Genomic DNA, 25,373 nt, shown 5'->3' with positions numbered 1-25,373 from the left:
CAGGCAGTAGGCAGGGAGGTGCTGAAATGGCAGAGAGGCTGGGAAGAGATGCTTTAGTGCTGGAATGGAGCTGCCTTCTCGGCTGCTCTTGTGAGTCCCAACAGCAGCTCTGGTCAGATCCAGCATTTTCTCACTTTCACTAGGGCTGTAACCCCAAAATAAATTTTTGGAAGTGGTGGCTGCGTAAATCCGCAGCAGTTTGGAGTTACATCTCTTGATGGATTTGATCAATAGCTAACTGCCTCCCCCACTGAACCCAGAGCTCTGTGACAGCGGGGAAGGCAAACTTCAAACATACCAAAAAGCACAACCTTATTAAAAGGAGAAACACCCCCAGTTCACCAGGAGCACCTTGGATTCAGCCGCTCCTGCCAAGGGTCTGAGCTGTGCGGGGGAGAGGAGAGAAACAGGCCACGTGGGCCGGGATCTCTGGGCCCGCTGTGGGGGTGTCAGTTTGCTCATAGGTGGAGACACTCAACATGACATTAACCTTCAAGCCCAAGAACCCAGAGATTCTGACATAAGAACTGAGAAATGATTGCATTTCCCTGACTCGGTGACACCCTCCTACCTGGGTGTGAACCCAGCCCTAGCCAAAGATCCAGAGACGGGACTCCCATCTGTTTCCTTTCCCTCTCTCCCTCCCCATCACCAATCCTACTGGCCAGGTGTCCCTGGGATGCACCGGCCCTCCCCAGCCCCTCTGTTCCCATCTTAGTTCAGGCCTCATCGTCTCTTGCCTGGACCATTTCATCAGCCTCTTAACTGGCCTCTCCGCTTCCAAGCTCTCTTCCACGTGTCCGGGCTCCACCCCACTGGGGTCATTCTAAAAGGCAGATCAGGCCCTTCCCAGTCTGGAGGGCAGCTCCACATCGACTCAGACTCACATCCTGCACCCAGGGTCGGGCATTAGAGATCTGGCACGATTCAACGTCCTCCAGCCTCTCCAGCGTAGGTCCTCATCTCACACTCCCTCTCCTCCGAGCTCCCCCTGGGAGACTCACAGACGCCCTGACGCTTGGCAAGGCCGTAGGATGTTTTTGTTTTGTTTGGTTTTTCTGAGACAGTCTCACTCTGTCACCCAGGCTGGAGTGCAGTGGCACGATCTTGGCTCACTGCAACCTCCGAAGGCCATAGGATGTTTGGGTCACTCCCTGGGGAGTCCTGTCAGGCCAGGAATGAGGGGACCCTGGGAACAAGGTGCTGAGTGGCCTCAGGTTCTCTGCCTGCGGGCGGGGGATGTGTCTGGGTCGTGGTTGACGCAGAGAGCCTGACCACAGATTCCCCATGCAGAGCTGACGATTAGCAATTAACTGGGAGGAATCTCGGGGGTGAGGTTAATTGGGGAACAGAGGGAGGGCAGCTAGAGTTCCAGGGACTTTGCCCTTGGACACGAGGGTATAAAGAGGAGGGTCCCAGTTCTCCTTCGGGCCCTGGAGGCTTCCTTGAGCTGCTGAGCAGAAGCTGAAACACAGAACCCCAAGGTGAGCCCAGGACCCTCACATCCCACCCCCACCGGCAGCTCTGAGTAGGAAACAGCCCAGCACCCCAGCCACTTCATCTCTGTCCTATCTGTGCCCACCCCCACGGCGGCCCCTATAACATGTCAGTCCAGCCAGGCGCAGTGGCTCACACCTGTAATCCCAGCACTTTGGGAGGCCAAGTGGGCAGATCACCTGAGGTCGAGTTTGCACCAAAAAAACAAAAAATTAGCTGGGCATGGTGGCGGGCACCTGTAATCCCAGCTACTTGGGAGGCTGAGGCAGGACAATCGCTTGAACCCAGGAGGCGGAGGTTGCAGTGAGCTGAGATTGCGCCAGTGCACTCCAGCCTGGGCAGCAAGAGTGAAAGTCTGTCTCAAAAAAAAAAAAAGGACTCTTGCTCCTTCAGGGCTTGAATTCAGCTCTTCACACCCCCACCACAACAGCCAAGGACGCTGGGACAATGCGGGGAGTGCTGAGGCAGATCAGGGTGGCTCCACCCCAATAGCCGAGACTCCTGGGGCAGTGCAGGGACAAGCAGGGGGCTGAAGCAAGCCTGTCAGTGTTTGTTTATTGCCCCTTGAGGGGGTGGATGGGGAAAGGAGTTCATTGTGAGGGGAACCCAGGAACTCAGGATCCGGACCAGGGGACCTCCATGTGTGCCCAGCTGACCCCATGAGAAGGGAGGTGATTGCAGCTCCTCCCTGCTCTCCAGGTGGGCAAAACTGAAGCCCGGCCCAGCCCCAGCCCATACCTGCAGCCACTGCCAACACCACATATTCCCTGGCCCCCTCCAGCCCCACACAGGCTGGGTGTCCTCAGTTCTCAGTGTCTTTCATCAACACTATATCCCAGCCTCTGCTTCAGAGCCTGGGCTAGAGCTCCGTAATACTCTCTGAATGAGTGAATGGGCGAATGAATGAACACCTCACCACCACCACACACACCCCTCTGAGACTCACATGCAGGTGCCCAGCACAGATGTGCACATGTAAGTCTGCATGTGAGTCTCAGCGGGGTGTGTGTGGTGAGGATCGAGGGTGTACTTTGCTGGGTGTGTGTTTGGAATCACGCGCCATGGGGGTTTGTGCAGGTGAGGGTGTGTGGGAGTGAGTGTCCCGGACACAGCCATTGTCATGCAGCATTGCTGCGACCCACTGACCTGCAGACCTCACAGTGGGTGCCCAGGATGCTGTCCTATGGAGAGAGGCTGGGGTCCCCTGCTGTCTCCCCACTCCCAGTCCGTGGGGGGCATGTGATGCGAGGGACGACCTTTGCCTACGTGCCCAGCCCTCAGGGTGAGTGCTGCTCCCACACCCTGGACCCGCTTTGCCCACGATTGACCACATCCCTGGTGAGGCCACTTCCCCCACCTGTCCCTCCCTGCATCCCCGCTTTGGGGCCTCTGGGAGCTCCTGACCAGGCTCCCTCCCTAGTCCTACACAGGATCCCGGGGACCTCTGCCTATGCCTTCCCCAGCCTAGGCCCTGTGGCCCTCGCTGAGCACACTTGCCCCTGTGGGGAGATCCTGGAGCGCCATGAACCACTGCCTGCCAAGCTGGTCCTGGAGGAGGAGCAGAAGCCAGGTGGGCCTGGGCTGGGGGCAGCAGGGGCAGCAGCAGTCCCTGCCCTGGCCTCTGCCCACTATGCTCATGGCTTCCCCCGTCCAGAGCCCAGGCTGGTCTCCAAGCTGCGCCAGGCTGGCGCCATGCTGCTCAAGGTGCCGCTGATGCTCACCTTCCTCTACCTCTTCATCTGCTCCCTGGACGTGCTCAGCTCAGCCTTCCAGCTGGCTGGAGGTAGGGCCCAAGTGGAAGAGACCTGGGAGGGGTTCCTGAAGGGCCTTGGACAACATCGGCTCGTGCTCCCCAGGGAAGGTGGCCGGTGACATCTTCAAGGATAATGCCATCCTGTCCAACCCGGTGGCCGGGCTGGTGGTGGGGATCCTGGTGACCGTGCTGGTGCAGAGCTCCAGCACCTCTACGTCCATCATCGTCAGCATGGTCTCCTCTGGCTGTGAGTTGGCCCACCACGGTGGGGAAGAGCCTGGAGGGGCACCCCAGGAGCTGGGAAGGGTGGCAAATGGGGAGCATGACCCCAGGAAGGCTGGCCTCCATTCAGCCTGACTCCCATATCAGCCAGGGACATGAGAGGAGCCCAAACTGTAGCTGTGTGTGACCCAGATGATTTATGGCAAGAAACTAGCTTCCCCGATGGTGGGGTGTCTGGGCAAGTCGGGAATCCGTAGGCCAGGGCATTGGAAGGGCAGGTGGGAACTCTCAGGTGGGCGCTGATACTGTAGTCCAGACAGGGCAGGGTTTCTCCTTCCTCAGGGAAGCCTCAGTTCTGCTCGAGGCCTTTCGTCCTATTGGGTGAGGCTGACCCAGGTTACCAAGGATAATCTCCTTTTCTTAAAGTTAGCTGACTGTAGATGTGAATTGCATCTACAAAACGCCTTACAGAACACCCAGGCTAGTGTTGGTTTGAATAACTGGGTACCACAGCCTAGCTAAGTTGACACATAAAACTAACCACCACTGGTCGGGTGCGGTGGCTAATGCCTGTAATCCCAGCACTTTGGGAGGCTGAGGCGGGTGGATCACAAGGTCAGGAGATCAAGACCATTGTGGCTAACGCGGTGAAACCCCGTCTCTACTAAAAATACAAAAAAAAAAAAAAAAAAAAAAAAAAACCAGACATGATGGCAGATGCCTGTGGTCCCAGCTACTTGGGAAGCTGAGGCAGGAGAATGGAGTGAACCTGGGAGGCAAAGCTTGCAGTGAGCCGAGATCGCGCCACTGCACTCCAGCCTGGGCGACAGAGCGAGACTCCTCCTCAAAAAAAAAAAAAAAAAAACTAACCATCACGCTTGGGGACATGTGTGCACACACAAGCACAAATCTCTATTTGCACATAGGACATGAGCCCACGAGCCCTCATAATGAAGGCCTCACATGCACACACGTTCACATCCATACACCATGAGCAGCGCATGTACATCTACTCACATGGATGAATGCACACACCTGTAAATGCACGGCCCGTGCCACATGCACCTGTGACACTAAGGCTAGGCAGACTCAGCAGCATGGCAGGAGCATCCACTGGGGACTGGGACATGGGTGGACACCTGACAAGAGTTGTGGTGGGGCCGTGGGGCAGGAGCTGGGTGACCGTCAAATTCGTTAGGACGTCTTCTCTTCTACCAGTGCTGGAGGTAAGCTCTGCCATCCCCGTCATCATGGGCTCCAACATCGGCACCTCTGTCACCAACACCATCGTGGCCCTGATGCAGGCGGGGGACAGGACTCACTTCCGGCGGTGAGGGGGGCTGGGGTTGGGGGGCTTGTGCCTGGGGGAGGACAGCCCCAGATGCCAGGAACCCCGGGCGTGACCGTGCTCTGGCTCCAGCCTGCCTTGCAATGTGGCCTCCCTGCCCAGGGCCTTCGCGGGGGCCACGGTGCATGACTGCTTTAACTGGCTGTCAGTGCTGGTCCTGCTGCCCCTGGAGGCTGCCACCGGCTACCTGCACCACGTCACTCGACTTGTGGTGGCCTCCTTCAACATCCATGGTGGCCGTGACACTCCTGACCTACTCAAGTTCATCACAGAGCCCTTCACGAAGCTCATCATCCAGGTGACAGCAGGGCCTGGCATGGGGTGAGGGTGGGGGTAGCAAGGGACCCAGCCTCCTTCACTCCCCCTGCCCACATCTTGCCCACAGCTGGACAAGTCCGTGATAACCAGCATTGCCACTGGTGATGAGTCCCTGAGGAACCACAGTCTCATCCGGATCTGGTGCCACCCAGACTCCTTAGAGGTAAGTCCCAGGCCTAGCCCCAGGTAAGAGGACTCCCTCTTCAAGCTGTTGGTTTCACTGTCTGTTCAAAATGCCCCAGATAGACCTTGAAGATCATTTAGCCAGGAGAGGGCAAATATGTGGCCCTTCTACTGTGCTTACAGTAAACATTGCTAATTCCTCCCAACTTCACACATTGCCTTAGGCAGATATCACCAATCAGAGTTATTATGTAACTGATCTAGCCCAGTGGTTCTTGAAGTGTGGTCCCAGGCCGGCATCTTGGGTACCATGTAGGAACCTATTAGAGATGCAAATCACCCTGCCCTTCCCTAGACCTACTGAATCTGGAAACCCCCGGGAGTGGGGCCAGTGGCCTATACTTCAGCAGTTCCTCTGGGTGTGCTCCGTGCTCAAGTTTGAGAACCACTCATCTAGTGCAACCCTTAGGTTTCACAGGTAGAGACACAGGTTCAGAGAGACTAAGAAACATGCCAGAGCTTGTACTACCATGTCAGGGCCTGAGCACCCCAGAGGAGTTAGTGACTCAGCTGGGCCGTGTTTTGGGACCCAGGTAATGGGAGGATGAGGCGTGTCCTATAAGGATACCCAGGAAAGTAGGGTGAACAGGAAGGTGGGCTGCACAGAGACCTCCTTGGAGATCTAACAGCCACTTGTGCTGGCATCGGGGATCCCTTCTCCTGGAGACTGCCACAGGCAGGAGTCCCTCGTCCTTCTGCACTGTTTCTGCTGCTTCTAATGCTGGGAAGATCTGTTAGAATCAAGTGGACACTCATGGACCACCCATTATGCCAGGCTGACAAGGAAGCAGGCGATTAGCACACTTCCTTACTCAGCCATAAAAAGGAAGATGCTCGGCTGGGTACAGTGGTTCACGCCTGTAATCCCAGCACTTTGGGAGTCCGAAGCGGGCAGATCACGAGGTCAGGAGATCGAGACCATCCTGGCTAACAAGGTGAAACCCCGTCTCTACTGAAAAACAAAACAAAACAAAAAAGTAGCCGGGTGTGGTGGCGGGCTCCTGTAGTCCCGGCTACTCAGGAGGCTGAGGCAGAATGGCGTGAACCCGGGAGGTGGAGTTTGCAGTGAGCCGAGATTGCGCCACTGCACTCCAGCCTGGGTGACAGAGCGAGACTCTCTGTCAAAAAAAAAAGGAAGACACTTCATCCAAACCACAATGCACCATATTTGCTTCTCCTTGATGCGTGCATACGAGACATAACTCCATTTACAATGAGATATGAGGAAACCCAAAGCCACAGCACAAGCACAAGTCCTCCCCCCTCACCCTTCCACTTGCCACTCCTTGTGACTGGACCTTCATCCTGGTGTGAACAGAAAACACTCATCGGGCTCGCCCTGCGATGCTCCTTTGCGTCTGAAGTTGCTCCGGCTCAGCCTCTGAGTGTTCAAAGCAGCCTTACATAGAAAAGCCCCAGCGGGCAGCTTTTACGCTAACTTCGTGACCTCTTTAATACATCAACCACCTTCTCACGCGCTCTGTGAGCACTCTCAGTGCTCTCTGAATCACCACAAGCCTCTCTACTTCATAGCAAAATCTGGAAGGGAGAGAAATCACACACTTTGATCTTCACACAGAGCAAGCCATGGAAAACAGCTCTGATCCTCGCTCCCTCTGAGCTCTCTGCCAGTCACCTGCTGCAGCTTCGGGCAGGTCTCAACCCGCAGCCTCCACATCCTCACCTGAAGTCATCCTCACCCAGGTTCACTCTGTGGAGGCCGCCCTTGGGCCTTTCTCTACGGCTGCAGCTGCCACTTGTCCAGCTGGTTTCTCTTCCTCACTCTACCAGGAAATGCTTTCCTTCAACGCTTTCTGCAGGGCAGGGTCTGATTTCCTCAGCTTGGAGAGTAGTTGGTGGGTGGGACCCAAGCTCTCACATTCACCCTCTTTCTGGGACCCCGCCGAAGGAGCGTGACTCACACAGCAATGGATGTGCTTGGTCTTGCGAAGTATGAAGTGCCTCCTGGCTCCTCCTGCCCAAAGACTTGGGTTTGTCCTTTGGCCGCAGAGTCTCCCTGTGCTTCCTTCCAACCTGTTCCCATTGACTCCAACTTCCACCACGCTGAACCTGAACTAGTCGCCAGGGAAGCTACGCACCCGGGAGAGGAGGCAAGTCCAAGGCCTTCCAGATGGGGAAAGAAGAAGCAGTGGCAGTTGTAGTGTTCAGACCCTGAGTCTCCCGGGACCCTGACATTGTCCTGGGAATCACCTTCTTACGTGGTCACACTGTGGATTATCAACTATACCTGCCTGGATTAAACAAGCATCTTTTGAGGACTTGCAACCTGGGAGGCAGGGATTATCACATCCCCCATTTCACAGATGAGGAAAACTGAGCCCCAGAGAAGTCCAGTGGCTTGTAGGATACAAATCCTGGTGGAATCCTGACTCTCTATCTCATTGCCTCTCCCACTCACTGGTCTGACATTCTACTATATATGTCTGTTTCCCATGCTGCCCATCAGGCCTGAAGGCCACCAGGTGACCACAGCCACGTGGAGACCACCCCGGAGGTAGCGGGTGTTACTCTAAGGAGGAGTTCTCCTTTTCGCCACCAGATGGTGCTGCTGGCACAGTGCTCTCCCTCTGCTTCCAGAAGAACAAAGGCCCTAGAGCGCCCCTTCTTCTGTGGGGGAAACTACTGCGCAGGCCCACATCCTGACAGTCTTCTGCGAGCTTCATCACCTCCTTCAGTTCCCAGAAGGGGTCTCTTTAATTTAGGGTGTCCCTGTAGGCACTTAAATCCCAACTCCCTCTTCCATAATGCTGCCAACTAGCCCCTGGGAAAAGGTGGGCAGCATTATGGACTTCAGGCTGCAGAGGAGGAAACTGAGGCCCAGAGAGGCTAAGTGTTTGCTCCAGTGTCACACAGCTGGGAACAGCTCAGCTGGGGTATGGACCCAGGGCTGTCCACAGGCCAACTCTGCTATTCCCACAGAGCCCACCACCTGCTTCAGGCCCCTCTGGCCTCTCCTACCCGACCCCAGGCCCAGGCAGGGATGGGCACATCTTGGGAAGATGCCCCCAGATCCTGGGCCTCCCAGCTCTTTTATCTAAGCTGGAGTTTCCATCTTCTCCCTCTACCCCACAAGGAAGCCCCAGGGCCTGCTCCCTCCCGGCAGTTCCCTCTCCGCCTGGCTTTGTCCCTCCTGCCACCTTTACCTTCCTCTCTTATACTCTAGGGTCTCTGGCCTCCCAGCCAGGGCCACACAGCCCCAGGCAAGAAGGTCAAGGTTCTAAAAACCCAGAGGGCTTGGCCCTGCTGCTGCCCCTGCCAGCCCTAAGTTAGGACCCCAGTAAAGTTCCCCATTCTCCTCCAGCCTCCCCAGGACCCCACAGTCCTCCCCACAGAGACCTCTGGGCCCAGCCCAGGTTAGGTCAGTGGGGCACAGGTTGACCAGGCACCCACTCATTCAAGGGGTTGTCTGCTCCCTCAGCCTCCAGGCTGGGTACTTCCAGGAAAGTCCAAGCAGATTCCTCCCCAACAGGGCCAGGGTTCTCAGGTTCGTCGGCACGGGTCACTGGTCCTGACCTAGGAAGTCAGTCACACACACAGCCTCCCCACCATGTGATCCTCAACGGGCCCAGGGAGGGAGAGGGCCACTCCATATAGGAAGACAGTTTACCGAAGGCTCACCATGAACCAAGCCCCTTGATGAGCGCTTTAAACACATTTCCCCCTGTAACCTTCACAGCAGCTCTTCTCTTACCCTGCTTTACAGAAAACGGGCTCTGAGAGGTGGCATGGCTTACCCAGGGTGGTTGGTATAAGAAGCAGGATTTGAACTTAGATCTGCCTAACAGCAAACACCTGGCTCTCTCTCTCCCTTACCCTCGCAGCAGTTACCATCGCTTTTCCAGCCTGGTTTTCCCATCTAGCCCATCACAACCTATTTTTTCCAGGCTTCTTGGCCTGCCATTCATGCCCAGTCTTGATGGGTCCGCAAGGCCCTGATGTGGCGAACTGGGAGAACACAAGAGACATTGCCCCATTCAAGGGAGCACATCCTGCTAAAATAAACCCGGATGTTACACCAGATGCCATAAAATTTCTTACCTTGGCCAGCGCAGTGGCTCATACCTGTAATCCCAGCACTTTGGGAGGCTGAGGTGGGTGAATCACCTGAGGTCAAGAGTTTGAGACCAGCCCGGCCAACATGGCGAAACCCCGTCTCTACTACAAATACAAAAAATTTGCCAGGCGTGGTGGCAGGTGCCTGTTAACCCTAGCTACTCAGGAGGTGGAGGCGGGAGAATCGTTTGAACCCAGGAGGCGGAGGTTGCAGTGAGCTGAGATTGTGCCACTGCACTCTAGACTGGGCAACAGAACAAAAACTCTGTCTCTAAATAAATAAATAAATAACTTATTAGCCCAACAAGGCTAAAAATTAGTTGTCCACAGGCCAGGCTGGCCTGCTTCTGCTGACCTGCTTTGAATTGTAAAAGATAACTCTACGTGGTTGCCAATATTTACAGATTGGGAGTTTGTTGCTTTTGGGGTTTGTTTTGTTTTGTGGTTTGTTTTGTTTTGTTTTTTTGAGATAAGATCTTGCTCTGTCACTCAAGCTGGAGTGCAGGGGCGTGATCAGAGCTCATTCCAGCCTCGAACACTTGGGCTCAAGAGATCCTCCTGCTTCAACCTCCTGAGTAGCTAGGACTACAGGTATATACCACCATGCCCTAATTTTCTTTGTAGTGACAGGGTCTTGCTATGTTGCCCAAGCTGGCCTCCCACTTCTGGCCTTGAGTAATCCTCTCACCTCAGCCTCCAAAGTGCTGGGATTACAGCCATGAGCGACACTGGACCTGGCACAGATTGGGAGATTTTATCTAGAACTTCAGAGTTGTGGCTTCTCTCATAGAAATTGGGCAATTTAGCCATGCCAGACTGCGTCCCTGGATGGTGACAGTGACCAGGAGCTGAGTAACTGCTGACTCTATAGGCCCACCAGAAACTCTCCCCACCTCTTCCATACATAGCCCGAGCTGCTCACTTAGGTTACCTGCCCAGCCCTGTGGCCCTCTGAATTGTACAGCCTCCCTGGGGAGCCCCTTTATTTCACTGACAGTAGGTGACAGAAGAGATGTGTGGGCTGGGCCCTCTGTCCCCCTACATCCCCTGAGAATAAGGAATTGATCTAGAGGAGAATGGAGCTTGGGCTAAGGGTGTCTTGGAGGAGAGGAAGGAGCCAGGATGCTGGGGAAGGGGCACCAATAAAGGGATTGGTAATAAAAGATGAGGAAGGGGGAGTTTTCAGACAAAGAGGAACATGTTCAGCAGCACCCAATGCCACTGAGAGAGGGAGGAAAAGAAAGACAGGAAGCCACAGATGTGGCCCTGGGGAGAGCTGGGCCAGTGGAGTGACAGGGCAGAACACACAGAGGGCCAGATTCTTGTGTGGCAGCTACTTTCATCTACATGTCCTCAGTGGAAGAGACAGGCTCAGTGAGGGCAAGAGACCCATGCATGGTCACAGAGCAGGAGGCCCATCTCCATCTTCCCCATTCTTCCCTAACCCCCATCTCGGCTCCAACCTCAGGCTATGTTTTCCTAATTCACTAAGTCACCCTCCTCTTAATGTAGGCTCCCACCTCCATGTCGAGAGCAGAGGCCAACTCCAGCCAGACCCTTGGAAATGCCACCATGCAGAAATGTAAGTGCCTGAAACATGGTGTCCAGAATGGCAGGGGCAGAGCCTAGCAGTGGCAGGGCAATCCTGCACCAGCCACTATCGTGTCCAGCCCCAGGAAGGACAGCTGTCAACCAGCCCATCTCCTGAGCCTGGGTCTAGCTCCGGTGTTAAGGCTCAAGAAGCCTGAGGTGGGGCCTTAGGCTCAGAGTCCAACCAGGTGGCAAAGGTGGGGACCTGGGAGCCAGGTGTGGGATCAGCTGTCAGGAGCTCCACCTCCTGCAGGCAACCACATCTTTGTGGACACCAGCCTACCGGACCTGGCTGTGGGGCTCATCCTGCTGGCAGGATCCCTGGTGCTGCTGTGCACCTGCCTCATCCTCCTCGTCAAGATGCTCAACTCTCTGCTCAAGGGCCAAGTGGCCAAGGTCATCCAGAAGGTCATCAATACTGGTGAGCTGCGAGCAGTTGACTGGGCAGGGCCGCAGGATGGGCCTTTCCAGATCCTGCTAAGTCCTGTGACTGCCTTGATCTGGGTAAACCCTACCATCTCTGAGCCTCGGTTTCCTGATGTAAACAAAGAAGGTGGTTTCTGATGCCACTGAGGTGCTGACAGCTGGAGACCTGTGGCTGCCTCTGGCTGTGGTTCCATTTTAGCAGGTGGAGATGCTTGTTTGATTCAATCAACGAAGAGTTGATTGGACTATTGTTTGATTCAATCAACAAAGAGTTCTTACACCCCCACTGTGTGACAAGGGAGGTGTAGTGCCAGGTATACACAGGTGAGACAAATAGAGATGGGTCCTGCCCTGAGGGGCTCACAGCCCAGCAGGGGAAGGCAACCAATGAAAAATACGTGAGATTGGCAAGTGGCTCACACCTGTAAATGCAGCACTTTGGGCAGCTGAAACAGCAGAATCACTTGAGCCAGGAGTTCAAGACCAACTTGGGCAACATAGTGAGATTTTGTTTGTTTGTTTGTTTGTTTGAGACAGTTTCATTCTTATTGCCCAGGCTGGAGTGCAATGGCATGATCTTGGCTCACTGCAACCTCCGCCTTCCGGGTTCAAGTGATTCTGCTTCAGCCTCTCGAGTAGCTAGGATTACAGGTGCCTGCCACAACACACAGCTAATTTTTTTGTATTTTTAGTCAAGACAGGGTTTCACCATGTTGGCCAGGCTGGTCTGGAACTCCTGACCTCAGATGATCCACCTGCCTCAGTCTCTCAAAATACTAGGATTACAGGCATGAACCACCATGCCCGGCTGAGACTTTGTCTTTACAAAAAAATTTAAAATTAGCTGGGCATGGTGGTGTGCTCCTATAGTCCCAGGTGCTCAGAAGGCTGAATGGGAGAATCGCTTGAGCCTAGCAGGTTGAGGCTGCAGTGAGCTATGATGGCACCACTGCACTCCAGCCTGTGCAACAGAGTTCAAAAATAAATTTTAAAAAATAGAAAAGAAAATAAAGAAAGGAAAATGAATTAGGGGGATACATTCAGAGAGAGGTACCTGCCAAGGACATAGCAAAAATGGCAATGCAGTAGGGTGTGGAAGAGATGGCTTCCAATGCACAGTTTGAGGCCACTCAGTGCAGCTGGCATTTGAACAGACACAAGTAGCCACGGTGCAGATGAAGAGCACTCTGGGTGGAGGAATAGTATGTGCAAAGGCTCAGAGGCAGGAACCAGCATGGCAGGTCCGTGGCACAGAAGGGTGGCCAGCAGCTGGCAGGAGCAGGGTGAGCAAGGGGATTGGCTGAGTGGGGTCAGTGACGTGGCAGGGAAGGGTCCAGAGCATGGGGTCTCCAGGCTCTGCTCAGAGCCTGGACTTTAATGAGGGTAACATGAGCACTCAGAAGACTTGGGGCAAGGGAGCAATGCCATTTGATTTTCATTTTCTCTTTTTTGTTTTTTGAGACAGAGTCTTGCTTTGTCACCCAGGCTGGAGTGCAGTGGCGCAATCTCAGCTCACTGCAACCTCTGCCTCCCAGGTTCAAGTGATCCTCCCACTTCAGCCTCCTGAGTAAACTGGGATTACAGGTGTGCACCACCACACTCGGCTAATTTTTGTATTTTTAGTAGAGATAGGGTTTTGCCATGTTGGCTAGGCTGGTCTTGAATACCAAGCCTCCCACCTTGGCCTCCCAAAGTGCTGGGATTACAAGTGTGAGCCACCATGCCCAGACTCTTCCTATTAATCATAACTTTTTTTAAAAATAGAGATGGGCTCTCACTATGTTGGTCAGGCTCGTCTCAAACTCCCAGTCTCGAGTGATCCACCCAACTCAGCATCCCAAAGTGCTGGGATTACAGGTGTGAGCCACCTTGCCCAGGCTTGGTTTTCATTTTAAACTTCATGCACTGGGAGGGGCCGAATGACAAATACGAGAATAAGGGGTATCATGGGGCTGTGGGAGTTCAGAGAAGGGAGAAAAAGTCTGCTCCAGAGCAGGGGGGTCAGGGAAGGCTTTCCAGAGGAAGTGACATCCATGCTGAGTCTGAGGATGAATATTCAGATGCTGAGTAGGATATTCCCAGCAGAGGGAACAGCCCCAGCAAAGGCACAGTCGCCTGACAGAGCCAGGCTGAGAAAGGCCTTTAATCCAGGAGCAAAGAGGCCAAGTGGAAGCCACTGCAGTAGGAGCAAACCCCCATGGAGGTCCTCTCTCCCAGTGCCCCCACGGAGGTCTGCTCTCCCCGTGTCCCTGCTCTGACCCCAACCTGCTGGGATGCGGTTTCCTTGCAGACTTCCCTGCCCCCTTCACCTGGGTAACAGGCTACTTTGCCATGGTGGTGGGCGCCGGCATGACCTTCGTGGTCCAGAGCAGTTCTGTGTTCACCTCGGCCATCACCCCACTCATCGGTGAGTGCCCATGTAGAGGTGGAGTGGGGTGGGCCAGGGCTGGCAGCGAAAGGGCTGAAGGAGACGCTGGGGAACCTACTTCCTTTCCCTCTGCCCCCAGGCCTCGATGTGATCAGCATTGAGAGGGCCTACCCACTCACACTGGGTTCCAACATCGGCACCACCACCACGGCCATCCTGGCTGCCCTGGCCAGCCCCAGGGAGAAGCTGTTCAGCGCTTTCCAGGTGCGCTGGGAGTGTAGCCTCGCCTGGGGCAGGATGGAGTTGCTTGCGTATAGGGTGTGGGGCCCGACAAAGGTGTGACGACATGCAACTAATATTTTGACTGCCTACTAAGGGCCACCTACTATGCTCAATGAAACCATTATGGACAAAGTAGACCCAATACCACCCTTGAGACCTTAGCATCTCATAGGGAGACACTGCTCATAATTAATACCAATAAATAGCAGTGAATCGGATTTGCCCATAAGGAAGAGGAAGAGGCACTATAAGAGGGCGCCCGGCGCAGTTTGAGGAATCCATTGCGGGGGGTCAGGGCCGCAAGTGGCAAAGGGGAATTATTCTAGGAGCAAAGGAGTAACTGACAAGCCAAGGCACTGACTGAGGGAGGGTCCAGAAACTGACATCAATCCTTTAGCTGCTGGATTTTGGCAGCATCTGCTGGGGGATTCCTGTGTGAGGGGTCAGTGGGGAAAATGTGGGGAGCTCAGGGCAGTAGTTGTTTACCAACTGGTCTAGAAGTATTTCAATATTTGCATAACCAGCACAGCCGCCCCGGGGTGATCTGGGGGCGGGGGACACATCACCCCTAAGTGGAAACTTTCCTGCTGCCCAGACCAGATTGGAGTTCCTATCATCTACCCCTGCTGGCCTCACCCAGGACCTGGGAGCCAGTGCCCACCTCAGCCCCTCTGCCTCATCCCCTGTAGATTGCCCTCTGTCACTTCTTCTTCAACATCTCGGGGATCCTTCTGTGGTACCCAGTGCCCTGCACACGCCTGCCCATCCGCATGGCCAAGGCGCTGGGGAAACGCACGGCTAAGTACCGCTGGTTCACCGTCCTCTATCTCCTTGTCTGCTTCCTGCTGCTGCCCTCACTGGTGTTTGGCATCTCCATGGCAGGCTGGCAGGTCATGGTAGGTGTGGGCACGCCCTTTGGGGCCCTGCTGGCCTTCGTGGTGCTCATCAATGTCCTGCAGAGTCGGAGTCCCGGGCACTTGCCCAAGTGGTTACAGACATGGGACTTCCTGCCTCGCTGGATGCACTCCCTGAAGCCTCTGGACCGCCTCATCACCCGTGCCACCCTATGCTGTGCCAGGCCTGAGCCCCGCTCACCCCCGCTACCCCCCAGGGTCTTCCTGGAGGAGTTACCCCCTTCCACGCCCTCTCCCCACCTTGCACTGCCTGCTCACCACAATGCCACCCGCCTCTAGGTGGTGGGCCCAGACTACAGCCTGGAATGGGGAAGGCCTGGGGTGGAAAGGCAGGGGAGGGAGGGTGTGTATATGTGTGTGCATGTGTCTGTGCCACCCTGGGTGCCAGTCTCTCCTTCTGTAGCTCTGCAAAGGTCTGGGCTTGTGTGACAGTGTCAGTGTGCATGCACGTGTGGGGGTGAGTCTGCATGTGCACCTGTCATGTGTAGAAGCTTGTATTTGTGTACAGGTGTGCCAGCCCATGCACGTATACACAGACATACCTGTGGGAGGCTGTGTGCAGGTTGCAGGATATCTGGTATGATTTCAGGTCCTCTGCACGTGTACACATGACTAGGATAGACAGGAGTGAGGGTGGGTCTGAGTATATGACTGTGCAGCTGTTTGTGCATAGATGTTGGTGCCTGCCTCACTGAATTTGCACACCTCCCTGTCACCTTCCTTCCTCCAAGATACCATCACCTCATCCTCACCCAGGTCTTCAGCACCACTACAATTCCCTTCCCAACACTTGCCTGATGGAAAAAAAAAAACAAAAGGAATCAAAACTCTCCTTAGGCATTCGGAAGTCTTTTTGCTCTCCACCAATGGTGAAAGGGAAGACCAAGCCATGGGGTTCAGCAGCACCATCTCCCCTCAAAGACTGGCTGCAAGAGCAGCCTGCCCTGTCCGGGTCAGGTGCAGTTCCAGAGAAACCAGCCCTGCAGGCTCACACCCCAACCATCTGTCTGGCCCTACCTGAGAGTCCAATCCACAACTCAAACTCCCTGGAAGCCCCTCCTAGGTCTGGGGCCACCCCCAAGGCAAGAGTAAGGAGGATTCTGCACCCCCAACCCCTGACCCCCACCTGGCTGAACTTCCTCTGGTCTCCCTCTGCCCTCTAAATTCACCCACCTCAGCCACACATCACTCCTTGCTGGGGTAAGATCAGGGCTCCAGAATGAGTGACAGGTGGGGTCTGCCATCAGGGCCGCTGGGGGAGGGGACGGGAAGGCGGGTGGTGGGCAAGAGAGGCCGTGCCCTGGGCCCCAGCACATGGAGGGCAGGGACCAGACACCCTTCCTCCCACTTTTGTCCACTATCTTTGGGCAGTAAACCAGGCCACAAACTCACCCAAGCTTTTCAATTCCCCCTCCCCGCTAGGTCACCCTGAAACTGAGGCCTACAGAGACTCCGGGGTAGGGATGCCAGAGTTCCTCCCTCTAGTCCAGGGACTCCTCCGGGGCCTTTTCGAAGACCTGGGGAAGGCAGGATGTAAGGTCTCAGACCCACTTGTGATGGTCTTGGACATGTGCCCTTTCAGTGGGACCCCCTTGGAGGAATGTGGGCAGAGATGCAGAGGGCTGTGAACCCCAGAACTGCTTTACAAGCCACCAGGCCCGTCCCGTCACCCACTCACACACCTTGCTAGTACATAAGGTATGAGTGGAGGGGGGAGGAGCAAACTGGCCTCTAGCCTCACACTCTGATGGGGAGAGGTGTTCGCGGGATGGGGAAGAGGCTCCTTTTACTTGTCCTGCCTAATGTGTGGGAATATCTGCGAGAAAGGACGCTAAGGCTGAAACAGACTTTGAGAAGCCCCACCCTTGGACTCTTCCTCAGCTGCGGGGTGCCTAGGACCCTGGGAAGGCGCCAAGGAGCAGCAGTCAGGCCAGGAGACTCTGCAAGGCGTCCATGGGAGAGCAGGGCGGAGGGCACAAGAGCCTGGCAGCCTCTAGACTCAAAATCCCATCTCCGCCAGGTAACTGTCTTGCAAAGACCAGTGTCCTTATTTACAAGTCCTCCCACCGCGCAAGTGGAGAAGGAGCCAGCCGCGCCCAGGTCACAGTTTATTTGGTCCGCGCCACCAGTGGGCGGCCTGGCTGCCCGGCTAGGCGCCCTGCATGCGCAGCCCGCGTATGAGTTCGTGCACCGTCTTGTTGAGGATGCCCCCATGGACGCCGCGTCGGCCCATGAGCACCAGGAGCGCGCGCGGCGCGTGGCCCACGCACACGGCGCGCGCGTCCAGCCCCTTGGTGCGTGCGTCCAGCACGCCGTCGCCCTCGGCCAGCAGGTGGTCGCGGATGACGCAGCAGCGGCGGCCACCCACGCTCAGGCCAGCCTGCAGGAAGGTGCAACGGTCGGGCCCCGTGAGCACGCCCACCTCCTGCGGCGAGATGGCCGCCAGCAGGCCCCCGGGCCGCGAAGCCCACACGCAGCTGTTATCCGCATGGCCCACGATGGCCACGTCGTCGATGCGCTGGTCCCGCAACACTGCACTGATGTAGACCTTCCAGTCGCCCATCGCGCTCCGAGTGCGCCCCGCAGCCTCGTGCCTCTCGGAGCAATGTAGAGGCGCTACGCGGGGAAGGCCTGCGGCGCTGCGTCGCATGCTGGGGCTGTGACGTCACACAAGGCGCCGTCCCGGAGGGACCACCCAGGCTGGGGCACGTGGGGCGTGGGCGTGTAGTGCAGGGGCAGTTCTAAGGTTATCCTGTAAAAAGGGTTTGGCAGAGCGCTGTGGCTCGTTCCTGTAATCCCATCGCTTTGGGTGGCCGAGGCGGACAGATCGCTTAAACTCATTAGCAAGATTATAGGATCGTGTCGCTGCACTCCGGCCTGGGCCACAGAGCGAGGCCCCGTCTCTAAAAAAGAAAAAAAACATTTAATTAAAAAAATTTTTTTTTGAGATGAGGTCTCACTATGTTGCCCAGGCGGATCAGGAACTCTTGAGCTCAAACAATCCTCCCGCTTCAGCCTCTCAAAGTGATGAGATTACGGGCGTGAACCACCGCATCTGGCCAATCTTTTTTTAATTTTAAAAAGCTGGTTTTGTGAACAAAAGGATGCTGTGTCTGGACAGCCAGACCTCCACTTGTAACCATTCAACCCCCAGATTGTGGTTCTCAAGCATGAGAGAACATCAGAATCCCCTGCAAGGCTGTTAAACAGATTGCTGGGCCCCACCCCAGACTTTCTGTTCAGCAGTGTAAAGTGTAGCTTTGCTATGTGTAAATTTGCTATGCGTAACAAGTTCCCTGGTGATGGTACTGCTAGCCAAGGGACTCTGAGACCCACTACCCTAGTGCGTGTTGGGGTGGGGACAATGATATGTCACCCAGTCCTTAGGCTCCACACCACAGTCAATGCTAACTCCCCCTCCCCCTCCCTCTCCCACCGGTTCAAGTGATTCTCCTGCCTCAGCCTCCTGAGTAGCTGGGACTACAGGCGCACGCCGCCGTGCCAGCTAATTTTTTGTATTTTAGTAGAGATGAGGTTTCATCGTGTTGCCCAGGCTGGTCTTGAACGCCTGAGCAATCCGCCTGCCTTGGCTTCTCAAAGTGCTAGGATTACAGGCGTGAGCCACCGCGCCTGGCCAATGCTAAGTGTTTCTAACCATGATTCTCAACCTTGGCTGCACATGGAATTATCTGGGGAGTTTTAAAAATATACCACTACCCATGCCCCATCCCTAGACATACTGATTTAATTGGTCTGAGGTGGAACTTGGGCATAGATTGGCTCAAAAACTCCCCAAGTGATCTTAGTGTATGGTCTGAGAATTATTGCTCTGTAAACAAAATGTTAGTGAGTTTCTCATAAGGAATAACATGCAGCTTCTTCTTGCACAGGGCTTGGTACACAGTATCCTAGGCTCAGTAAAACATTAGCTGGACCGGCATCTAGATTTTGCACGTTAAGATCTCATAGACCTTGTTCTCTGAGAGCTGTGGAGAAGCTGTGAATCGCTTTTCTGTCTTGGCATTTCCCGGCGGGACCCATGAAGAAAAGAGCTTTCCCTGTCAGCATTTTCAAAGCACTTTATTGAGTTCCTGTGCCATTCTGGCGCGGAGCTGGCCGCACTGGGGGAATGGGACACAATCTTGCCTTCCATGCCCCAGCCAGTCTCCCACTGCGGAATCACCGAGGAGGGAAAGATGAGTCCCTGAGCAATCAGGAAGCGGTGTGCTCCCGGATCCAGCCCAGGTAGTAGGCCACATCGGTGTAGACGCCTGGCTTGTTGCGGTCACCACAGCCCGATCCCCAGCTGATGACGCCTTGCAGGGTGAGTCGGCGCTCTGCGGCTTGGTCCTCACACACCAGCGGGCCTCCGGAATCACCCTGGGTCGGAAACACGCAGCTCAGTGCTGTGGACCTGGGATTTGTGCCTGACGGCCTCGGGGAAGGACGCCAATCGAGCTAAGGGCTCACCTGGCATGCATCGGTGCCACCCTCGAGGAACCCTGCGCAGAGCATGCCGGGGAGGATGGAGGCTCCGTGCACGTCCGGTGCTGAGCAGCGCTCCAGGGAGAGGAAGGGTACCTGCGCCTCCTGCAGGAAGCTGGAATATTCCTCCGCCCCTGCGAACACAGAGCGCTTTCTTCACACCCCATCTGACAACGCTCGCCGCCCGGACGATGGACAGCGCTGCGCCAGGCGCTTCTAAACCCACTCATGCCCTTCCTCTCTTGCAGCAAGCCCGAGGGGGAGGAGATGCCATTAATTCAATTTCATAGGCAAGGAAGCTGAGGTCCAGGGAAGAGCCAGGATTTGAATGGGCGGGGCGGAAACGGAAACCCCACCCCCACCACCAATCCAGAGTCGCAGAACCTGGCTCCCACACTAGCCCGAAGCGCGGGGTCAGCGTCATGGTTGGCCTTAGAAGCCCGGCGCCCAGAGGAAACCAAGAGCAAGTTCTATTATCCCTGTATCCCCAGGAGATTTGGGGGATCCCAGCAGTGAATCCTAGGCCCTGGGTGGCCCTACACATTCTCACAACCCACCAGGTCAGCGCCACCCATTCTGTAGGCACCCGGAATGATAACACAGTCGCAGGCTTCTCCCGCCTAACCCAGTGATCAAAGGCCTCCTCTCCTACCCTGCCCGTAGCAGTTGTGCCTACCCTCGAACTGGTGGCCCCAGCCAGCCACCTGGCAGAGCGCGGACTCGGAGGGTCGCGCGGCGCCGCTTGGCAGGCACACTGGCTGAACGTAAGGCGACAAGAGCGCGCAGCTGCCGTCCGCATCCTCCTGAAGGCGCAACAGAGCTAACACGGGCGGAGAGGAGCGTGAGGCCGGGATGTCGGGGGCCCACCCTTTCTTCCCGTCCCCGCGGGGTGCCCCCACGCACCCAGGTCGTGCTGGTAGCTGACGGGCGAGAAGGCCTCGTGCAAGCGGTAGGAGCGCACGGCCAGCGTCTGGCACTGCTCACAGCTGTGGTTATGGCGTTCCTGGCCGAGTACTACCGTCAGATCCTCGGGTGCGGGCCTGCGGGCGGATAGGGGAGAGGCAGAACGCTCAAACCTGGCCACAAGCGTTCTGGGGAAGCCCCCTGCTCCCGAACCCCATCTCGTGTTCCGGATTCCTCCCCCGGAGCTCTGGAGGGGCGTGGAAAGAAGGGTGGGGCGGGAGAAGGTAGGGCACGGGTTCGGGTGCAGCGTGGAAGCCGCGCTGGGAGACGGAGGAGCCGCGGTCCCTGGGGCGGCCCTGGGCGGGCGGGTACTCGCCGGTCCTGCAGGCAGTGAGCGGCCGTCAGCACCCAGCAGGGGGCGATGAGGCTGCCGGCGCAGAAACTGTGGCCCCAGTACAGCGCGGCGATGTAGGGGTGCGCCCCACGTAGCGCCACCAGCCCGCCAACGACGCGGGTCATCGAAGACAGACTCTTGCGGAGCCGCTGCCCGCAGCTCACTGAGCCGTTCCTGGTCAGGCGAGGCGGCTGCTCCCGCTTCGCCGGCAACGCTGTGGAGGAGCCGGGGCTGAGGGCGCGGAGCCCGCCGCCGGCCGCCGGAATCTAGCTCGCCGCCCAGAGCCCTCTCGGCTCCTTCTTCCCCCTGCTTCCTAACCTCCCGGGGTCTGGGACTGAGGCGGGGTCCGGGTCGTGGGCTGAAGCTTCGGCGGTGCCGGCTGCGGGGGCATGAGTGGAACATGAAGCCCAGGGGACACCGGGGTCGGAGGCGCCGCCTGGGTTGGGGTCTGGCACTGTGCCAGGTCGCAGTACTCCCAGCTTAGCCTGTCGCCGATCAGCACGAAGCACCACGGGCGGATGTCGTTGTCCGGGTTCCTGTAGCCACACGAGGGGGCGCCGTTAGAGCGCCGGGAGCCCGGGGCCCTCGGGCGGAGGGGTCACCCAGCCCCACGCGGCGCACCGGCAGTAGGTGTGGCCGCCCAGTCCCCAGTTCCGCGCTTGCTCGGCAGTCACGTTCCGGTAGGTGGCCTCCGAGGTCCACGGCTGACAGAGCGCACCCGAGAGCGTGGTCCTGGCCAGGCCGCGGTAGCTGAGCCCGCGGCCATCATAGCAGCTCGCCTTGGTGTCTGAGGAGAGAGGGGGCTCCCTGGGCAGCCAGGGCTGGGCTCTCCTGCCGCCCTCTCATCGGCTTTCTGCACTCTCCCTCCTCCTTCCTGGCAAGCCCGTCCCACCTGGGGGCTGGCCTTCTGCTTCCTCTAGACCCTCACTCACCCAAGTCGCAGAAGGGTCCGGTGTAGCCCACCGGGCAGTGGCACAGGCGGTGGCCCTCCACCTCTAGGCAGCGACCCCCATGGAGGCACGGGTTGGTGCGGCAGGCTTGGGGAGGGGACGCAGTGAGCCACCCCTGGGCCTAAAGACCCCCCCAGAGAACTCTCCTTCCCGGCACACCACCCGGCCTCCTGCCAGCCTGTCTTCCTGACGCTCCTCCCTGGCCCGTTCCCAACCATCTGCTCACCTTGGCTGGCCAGCCGCTGGCAGTGGGCATCAGGACCCTTGCACTGGCATCTGGCCACAGCTGCTTGCTCAGATCTATACCATATCTCATTCTCGTGGAAAAACCGGAGAAGCTGAGGCTCAAAGCACTTCTCTGGGGACAAAGAGGGACAGTGGTCTCAGGAGAGTCGAGGACCATGCCAAGTCTCCTGGTATCCAGCGACCTCTTCTGCAGGCCCAGGGTTGCCCCTGTCCCCCAGCACCCCCGCCCGGGTCCTCAGCATCTCACCTCTCTGGCAGTGGTTCCCAGTGAGGTGTTGTGGACAGAGACAGTGGGTGCCACTCAGCGTGTTCACACAGGTCCCTCCTTTCTGGCAGGGGCTGTGTTTACTGCAGTGGTCTGAGAGATGGACACGGTGGGAGGAAGAGCAGGGAGCTGAGTCAGACAGTTGGGGGCCAAGGCCCTACTTGAATCTACTTGCCTTGTGACCTTGCTACTCAAGTTTCCAAGGCTTAGTTTACCCACCTGCAAAATGGGACCACTCCTTCCCAGAACTCTCCCTCTGGACTTCCAAAGGGTATTGTGGAGGGAGAGAAGGGGCTGGGCCCAGAATCCCAGGTGTGTGGGGTTTGGTGATACCAGGAGAGTAATGAGGCGGGAGGAGAGAGCCCCGGGCCACCCCAGAGGCTATGTGTAGCACCTTTCACTTTCTTGGGCTCCACACAGTATCCCCATCGCTGGTCCTCATCAAAGTTAGGGGTGGTAGCACACCTGTAGAAAGAGACAAGACTTCCCTGCTCTGCCCAGGGGCCTGGCCCACCCTCCCCTCTCACAGCCCCCTCTCTCCGAGCAGAGTTCCTTGGACAGAAGGACAGCCAGGGCGCATGTCTCCCAGGCCTCTGCTCCAACTCCTCTGCGTAGTCTTACCAAGGCTGAGAGCCTGGCCGGCCCTTGTGGGTACATTTGTGGTACAGCCGCCGGTGGTACTGGAAGGGGAAGTGGCAGGGCTCCCCGGTGACAGTGAGAACTGCAAGGACAACACACTCGCTGAGGACTTCCCCTGTACTCAACTGCGCAGGCACTGCCCCTCAGGGTCTGGTTGGGAAAAGGACAGACCCTCAAAAAGGCCGCTGTGCATTGAAAACACTTTCTGCTTTAAAAATTGGGTTCAGAGCTGGGCGCGGTGGCTCAAGCCTGTAATCCCAGCACTTTGGGAGGCCGAGGCAGGCAGATCATGAGGTCAGGAGATTGAGACCATCCTGGCTAACCCGGTGAAACCCCGTCTCTACTAAAAATACAAAAAAATTAGCCAGGCATGGTGGTGGGTACCTGTAGTCCTAGCTACTCGGGAGGCTGAGGCAAGAGAATGGCGTGAACCCAGGAGGCGGAGCTTGCAGTGAGCTGAGATCACGCCACTGCACTTCAGCCTGGGTGACAGAGAGACTCTGTCTCAAAAAAAAAAAAAAAAAGGTTGGGTTCAGGACTCAGATAGCTGGAGTAGACTCCTGACTCCACCACCTGCTAGCTGTGTGACCTTGGGTAAGTCTGCAGTCCCAAGGCCAGGAAGAGCACTTGCCACAAAGCAGGCACTTAATAATACTTGTTGAACGTTGAAGTCACTGTTAACCACTCTGAGCCTTGGTTTCCTTATCTGAAAAATGGCAGTAATAATGCTACAGTTGATCCTCATTATTTTCTGGTTCTGTATTTGAGAACGTGCCTACTTGCTAAATTTTATTTGTAACTCCCAAGTCAATACTTGAAATGCTTTCATGGCCATTGTGGACATGCACAGAGCAGTAAAAAATTTGCACACTCCCAGTTAAGGTTCAACAAGGCGTCACGCTGCTGCTTCTTGTTTCAGCTGTCGTATTGAACGAGTGTCCTTTTCAATCTACTTAGCGCAATGTTTTTCACACTTTGTGCTTTTGCTGGGGATTTTGCTTTTGGAAATGGCCCCTGAGCCTCCTGCTCAAGAGTTGTATAGTTCCTAAGCACAAGAAGGCTACCTCAGGGAGAAAGCGTGTGTTAGACACACTTCATTCAGGTGTGAGCTATAGTGCCATCAGCTTAGCATTGATGAATCAGCAACACATATATTAAATAAAACGTCTTTAAACAGAATCACACATAAAACGAGATTATATACTGTTGGTTGATGAAAATGTTGTGACCAGAAGCTCACAGGAACCTAATACTGTTTGCCAGTTCAGTGTTCACTGTGATTTTACAGAACATAACCACCGCGAATAACGAGAATTGCCTGTGTCTTCTTCAGAGGAACTGTCGTGAGGCTTCATGAGATAATGCCGTGAAATGCTGAGCAGTGTCTGCCACATAGTACCTGCTTAATAAGCTTCTGCCACTATTTTGTTAAAGGCAAAGTGCACTTGCCAAAGTACCAAACCAGAACCAGGACAGTAAATAGAAATGGATCTGAGATGAACCTTTAAGATGCAAATGGGGGCTGGGTGCGGTGGCTCACGCCTGTAATCCCAACACTTTGGGAGGCTGAGGTGGGTGCATCACCTGAGGGCAGGAGTTTGAGACCAGCCTGGCCAACATGGTGAAACCCCGTCTCTACTAAAAAATACAAAAATTAGCTCAGCATGAAGGTGGGTTCCTGTAATCCCAGCTACTCGGGAGGCTGAGGCAGAAAACTGCTTGAACCCAGAAGGTGGAGGTTGCAATGAGTCAAGATGGCGCCATTGCACTCCAGCCTAGGGAACAGAGCGAGACTCAGTTTCAAAAAAAAAAGAAAAAAAGATGCAAATGGGATGGACAGACAGAGAGGAGGGGGGGACACTAGGCAGGGCATTAGGCAAGGATAGGGCACCAAGGTTGGGTAAGGCAAGAGGGAGGAGAAACTTTCGGTTGTGGGGTGAAGAGAGGAGGCTGAGGGAGTCCAGGGTTGGAATGTGCTGGGCCTCAATGCCATGTTTAGGGACTCAACCCCACCAAGTCAGGCCCACCAGGTTAGGGTCCATGTGGTTCACAGGCCCTGCTATGTGGCATGCTCTAGGTAAATTTTTTTTTTTTTTTTGAGACGGTGTCTTGCTCTGTTGCCCAGCACTTTGACAGAGTCTTGCTCTGTTTGCCCAACCTGGAGTGCAATGGTGTGATCTTCATTCACTGCAACCTTCACCTCCCGGGTTCAAGCAATTCTCCTGCCTCAGCCTCCCAAGTAGCTGGGACTACAGACGCATGCCACCATGCCTGGCTAATTTTTGTACTTTTAGTAGAGACAGCGTTTCATCATGTTGGCCAGACTGGTCTCGAACTCCTGACCTCGTGATCCACCCGCCTTGGCCTCCCAAAGTGCTGGGATTACAGGCATGAGCCACCATGCCTGGCCTCTAGGTAATTTAGCATCTGGAAGAATGAAAGCAATGAGGAGCTATGGCAGGGCTTGAGGAAGGGGGAAATGGCAGGTACCCCTCATCTAAAAGGTAGTTTAATAA

At 55.9% G+C, this 25,373-nt stretch overlaps 3 protein-coding genes across 6 annotated transcripts in view; 1 reads left to right on the top strand and 2 right to left on the bottom strand.

Moving 5' to 3' along the window:
* Positions 1–1,375: 1,375 nt before the first annotated feature.
* SLC34A1 (solute carrier family 34 member 1) lies at positions 1,376–15,815 on the top strand. Of its 4 annotated transcripts, none has more exons than XM_017896055.1 (13): positions 1,376–1,484; positions 2,650–2,779; positions 2,918–3,067; positions 3,152–3,280; positions 3,354–3,497; positions 4,691–4,802; positions 4,923–5,118; positions 5,206–5,301; positions 10,908–10,977; positions 11,239–11,406; positions 13,702–13,818; positions 13,919–14,043; positions 14,751–15,254. In XM_017896055.1, exons 2-13 carry the CDS (start codon positions 2,671–2,673, stop codon positions 15,252–15,254), a joined length of 1,920 nt encoding a protein of 639 aa, XP_017751544.1. In that variant the 5' UTR covers positions 1,376–1,484; positions 2,650–2,670. The 4 variants fall into 4 exon arrangements, with proteins under 4 accessions (XP_017751544.1, XP_017751545.1, XP_017751546.1 ...); XM_017896056.1 differs by having other exon boundaries at positions 1,406–1,484; positions 2,624–2,779; positions 14,751–15,815; XM_017896057.1 differs by lacking the exon at positions 2,650–2,779 and having other exon boundaries at positions 1,411–1,484; positions 14,751–15,805.
* A 1,253-nt stretch (positions 15,816–17,068) lies between these two features.
* Positions 17,069–17,863, bottom strand: PFN3 (profilin 3). The gene has a single exon (XM_017896060.1). The coding sequence runs from the start codon at positions 17,623–17,625 to the stop codon at positions 17,125–17,127; it is 501 nt and encodes a 166-aa protein (XP_017751549.1). The 5' UTR covers positions 17,626–17,863; the 3' UTR covers positions 17,069–17,124.
* A 1,173-nt stretch (positions 17,864–19,036) lies between these two features.
* Positions 19,037–25,373, bottom strand: part of F12 (coagulation factor XII) — an 8,101-nt gene continuing 1,764 nt past the window's right edge. Inside the window, exons 3-14 of the mRNA XM_017896059.1 lie at positions 22,840–22,939; positions 22,613–22,683; positions 22,201–22,311; positions 21,934–22,065; positions 21,690–21,794; positions 21,379–21,544; positions 21,076–21,293; positions 20,740–20,971; positions 20,364–20,500; positions 20,137–20,280; positions 19,446–19,594; positions 19,037–19,355 (exon numbers count right to left, since the gene is read on the bottom strand). Of these exons, the coding sequence (XP_017751548.1) occupies positions 19,188–19,355; positions 19,446–19,594; positions 20,137–20,280; positions 20,364–20,500; positions 20,740–20,971; positions 21,076–21,293; positions 21,379–21,544; positions 21,690–21,794; positions 21,934–22,065; positions 22,201–22,311; positions 22,613–22,683; positions 22,840–22,939 (1,733 nt within the window). The 3' untranslated portion in view covers positions 19,037–19,187. The remainder of the gene's footprint in view (positions 19,356–19,445; positions 19,595–20,136; positions 20,281–20,363; positions 20,501–20,739; positions 20,972–21,075; positions 21,294–21,378; positions 21,545–21,689; positions 21,795–21,933; positions 22,066–22,200; positions 22,312–22,612; positions 22,684–22,839; positions 22,940–25,373) is intronic.

The sequence above is a fragment of the Rhinopithecus bieti genome, unplaced genomic scaffold (genome assembly GCF_001698545.2).
Source record: "Rhinopithecus bieti isolate Rb0 unplaced genomic scaffold, ASM169854v2 scaffold_26546, whole genome shotgun sequence".
Classification (NCBI taxonomy): Eukaryota; Metazoa; Chordata; class Mammalia; order Primates; family Cercopithecidae; genus Rhinopithecus; species Rhinopithecus bieti.
Note: the sequence above shows the minus strand (reverse complement) of the source record. Positions and strands in the feature narration are given on the sequence as shown.

What these genes read in the sequence shown, in the direction of transcription:
- PFN3 (XM_017896060.1), bottom strand. Translation starts at nt 17,625, where the DNA reads ATGCGACGCAGCGCCGCAGGCCTTCCCCGCGTAGCGCCTCTACATTGC.
- SLC34A1 (XM_017896056.1), top strand. Translation starts at nt 2,671, where the DNA reads ATGCTGTCCTATGGAGAGAGGCTGGGGTCCCCTGCTGTCTCCCCACTC. An exon ending in CTACGTGCCCAGCCCTCAGG is followed by an intron (nt 2,780 to 2,917) that starts GTGAGTGCTGCT and finishes CTCCCTCCCTAG; the next exon opens with TCCTACACAGGATCCCGGGG. An exon ending in CCAGAAGGTCATCAATACTG is followed by an intron (nt 11,407 to 13,701) that starts GTGAGCTGCGAG and finishes GTTTCCTTGCAG; the next exon opens with ACTTCCCTGCCCCCTTCACC.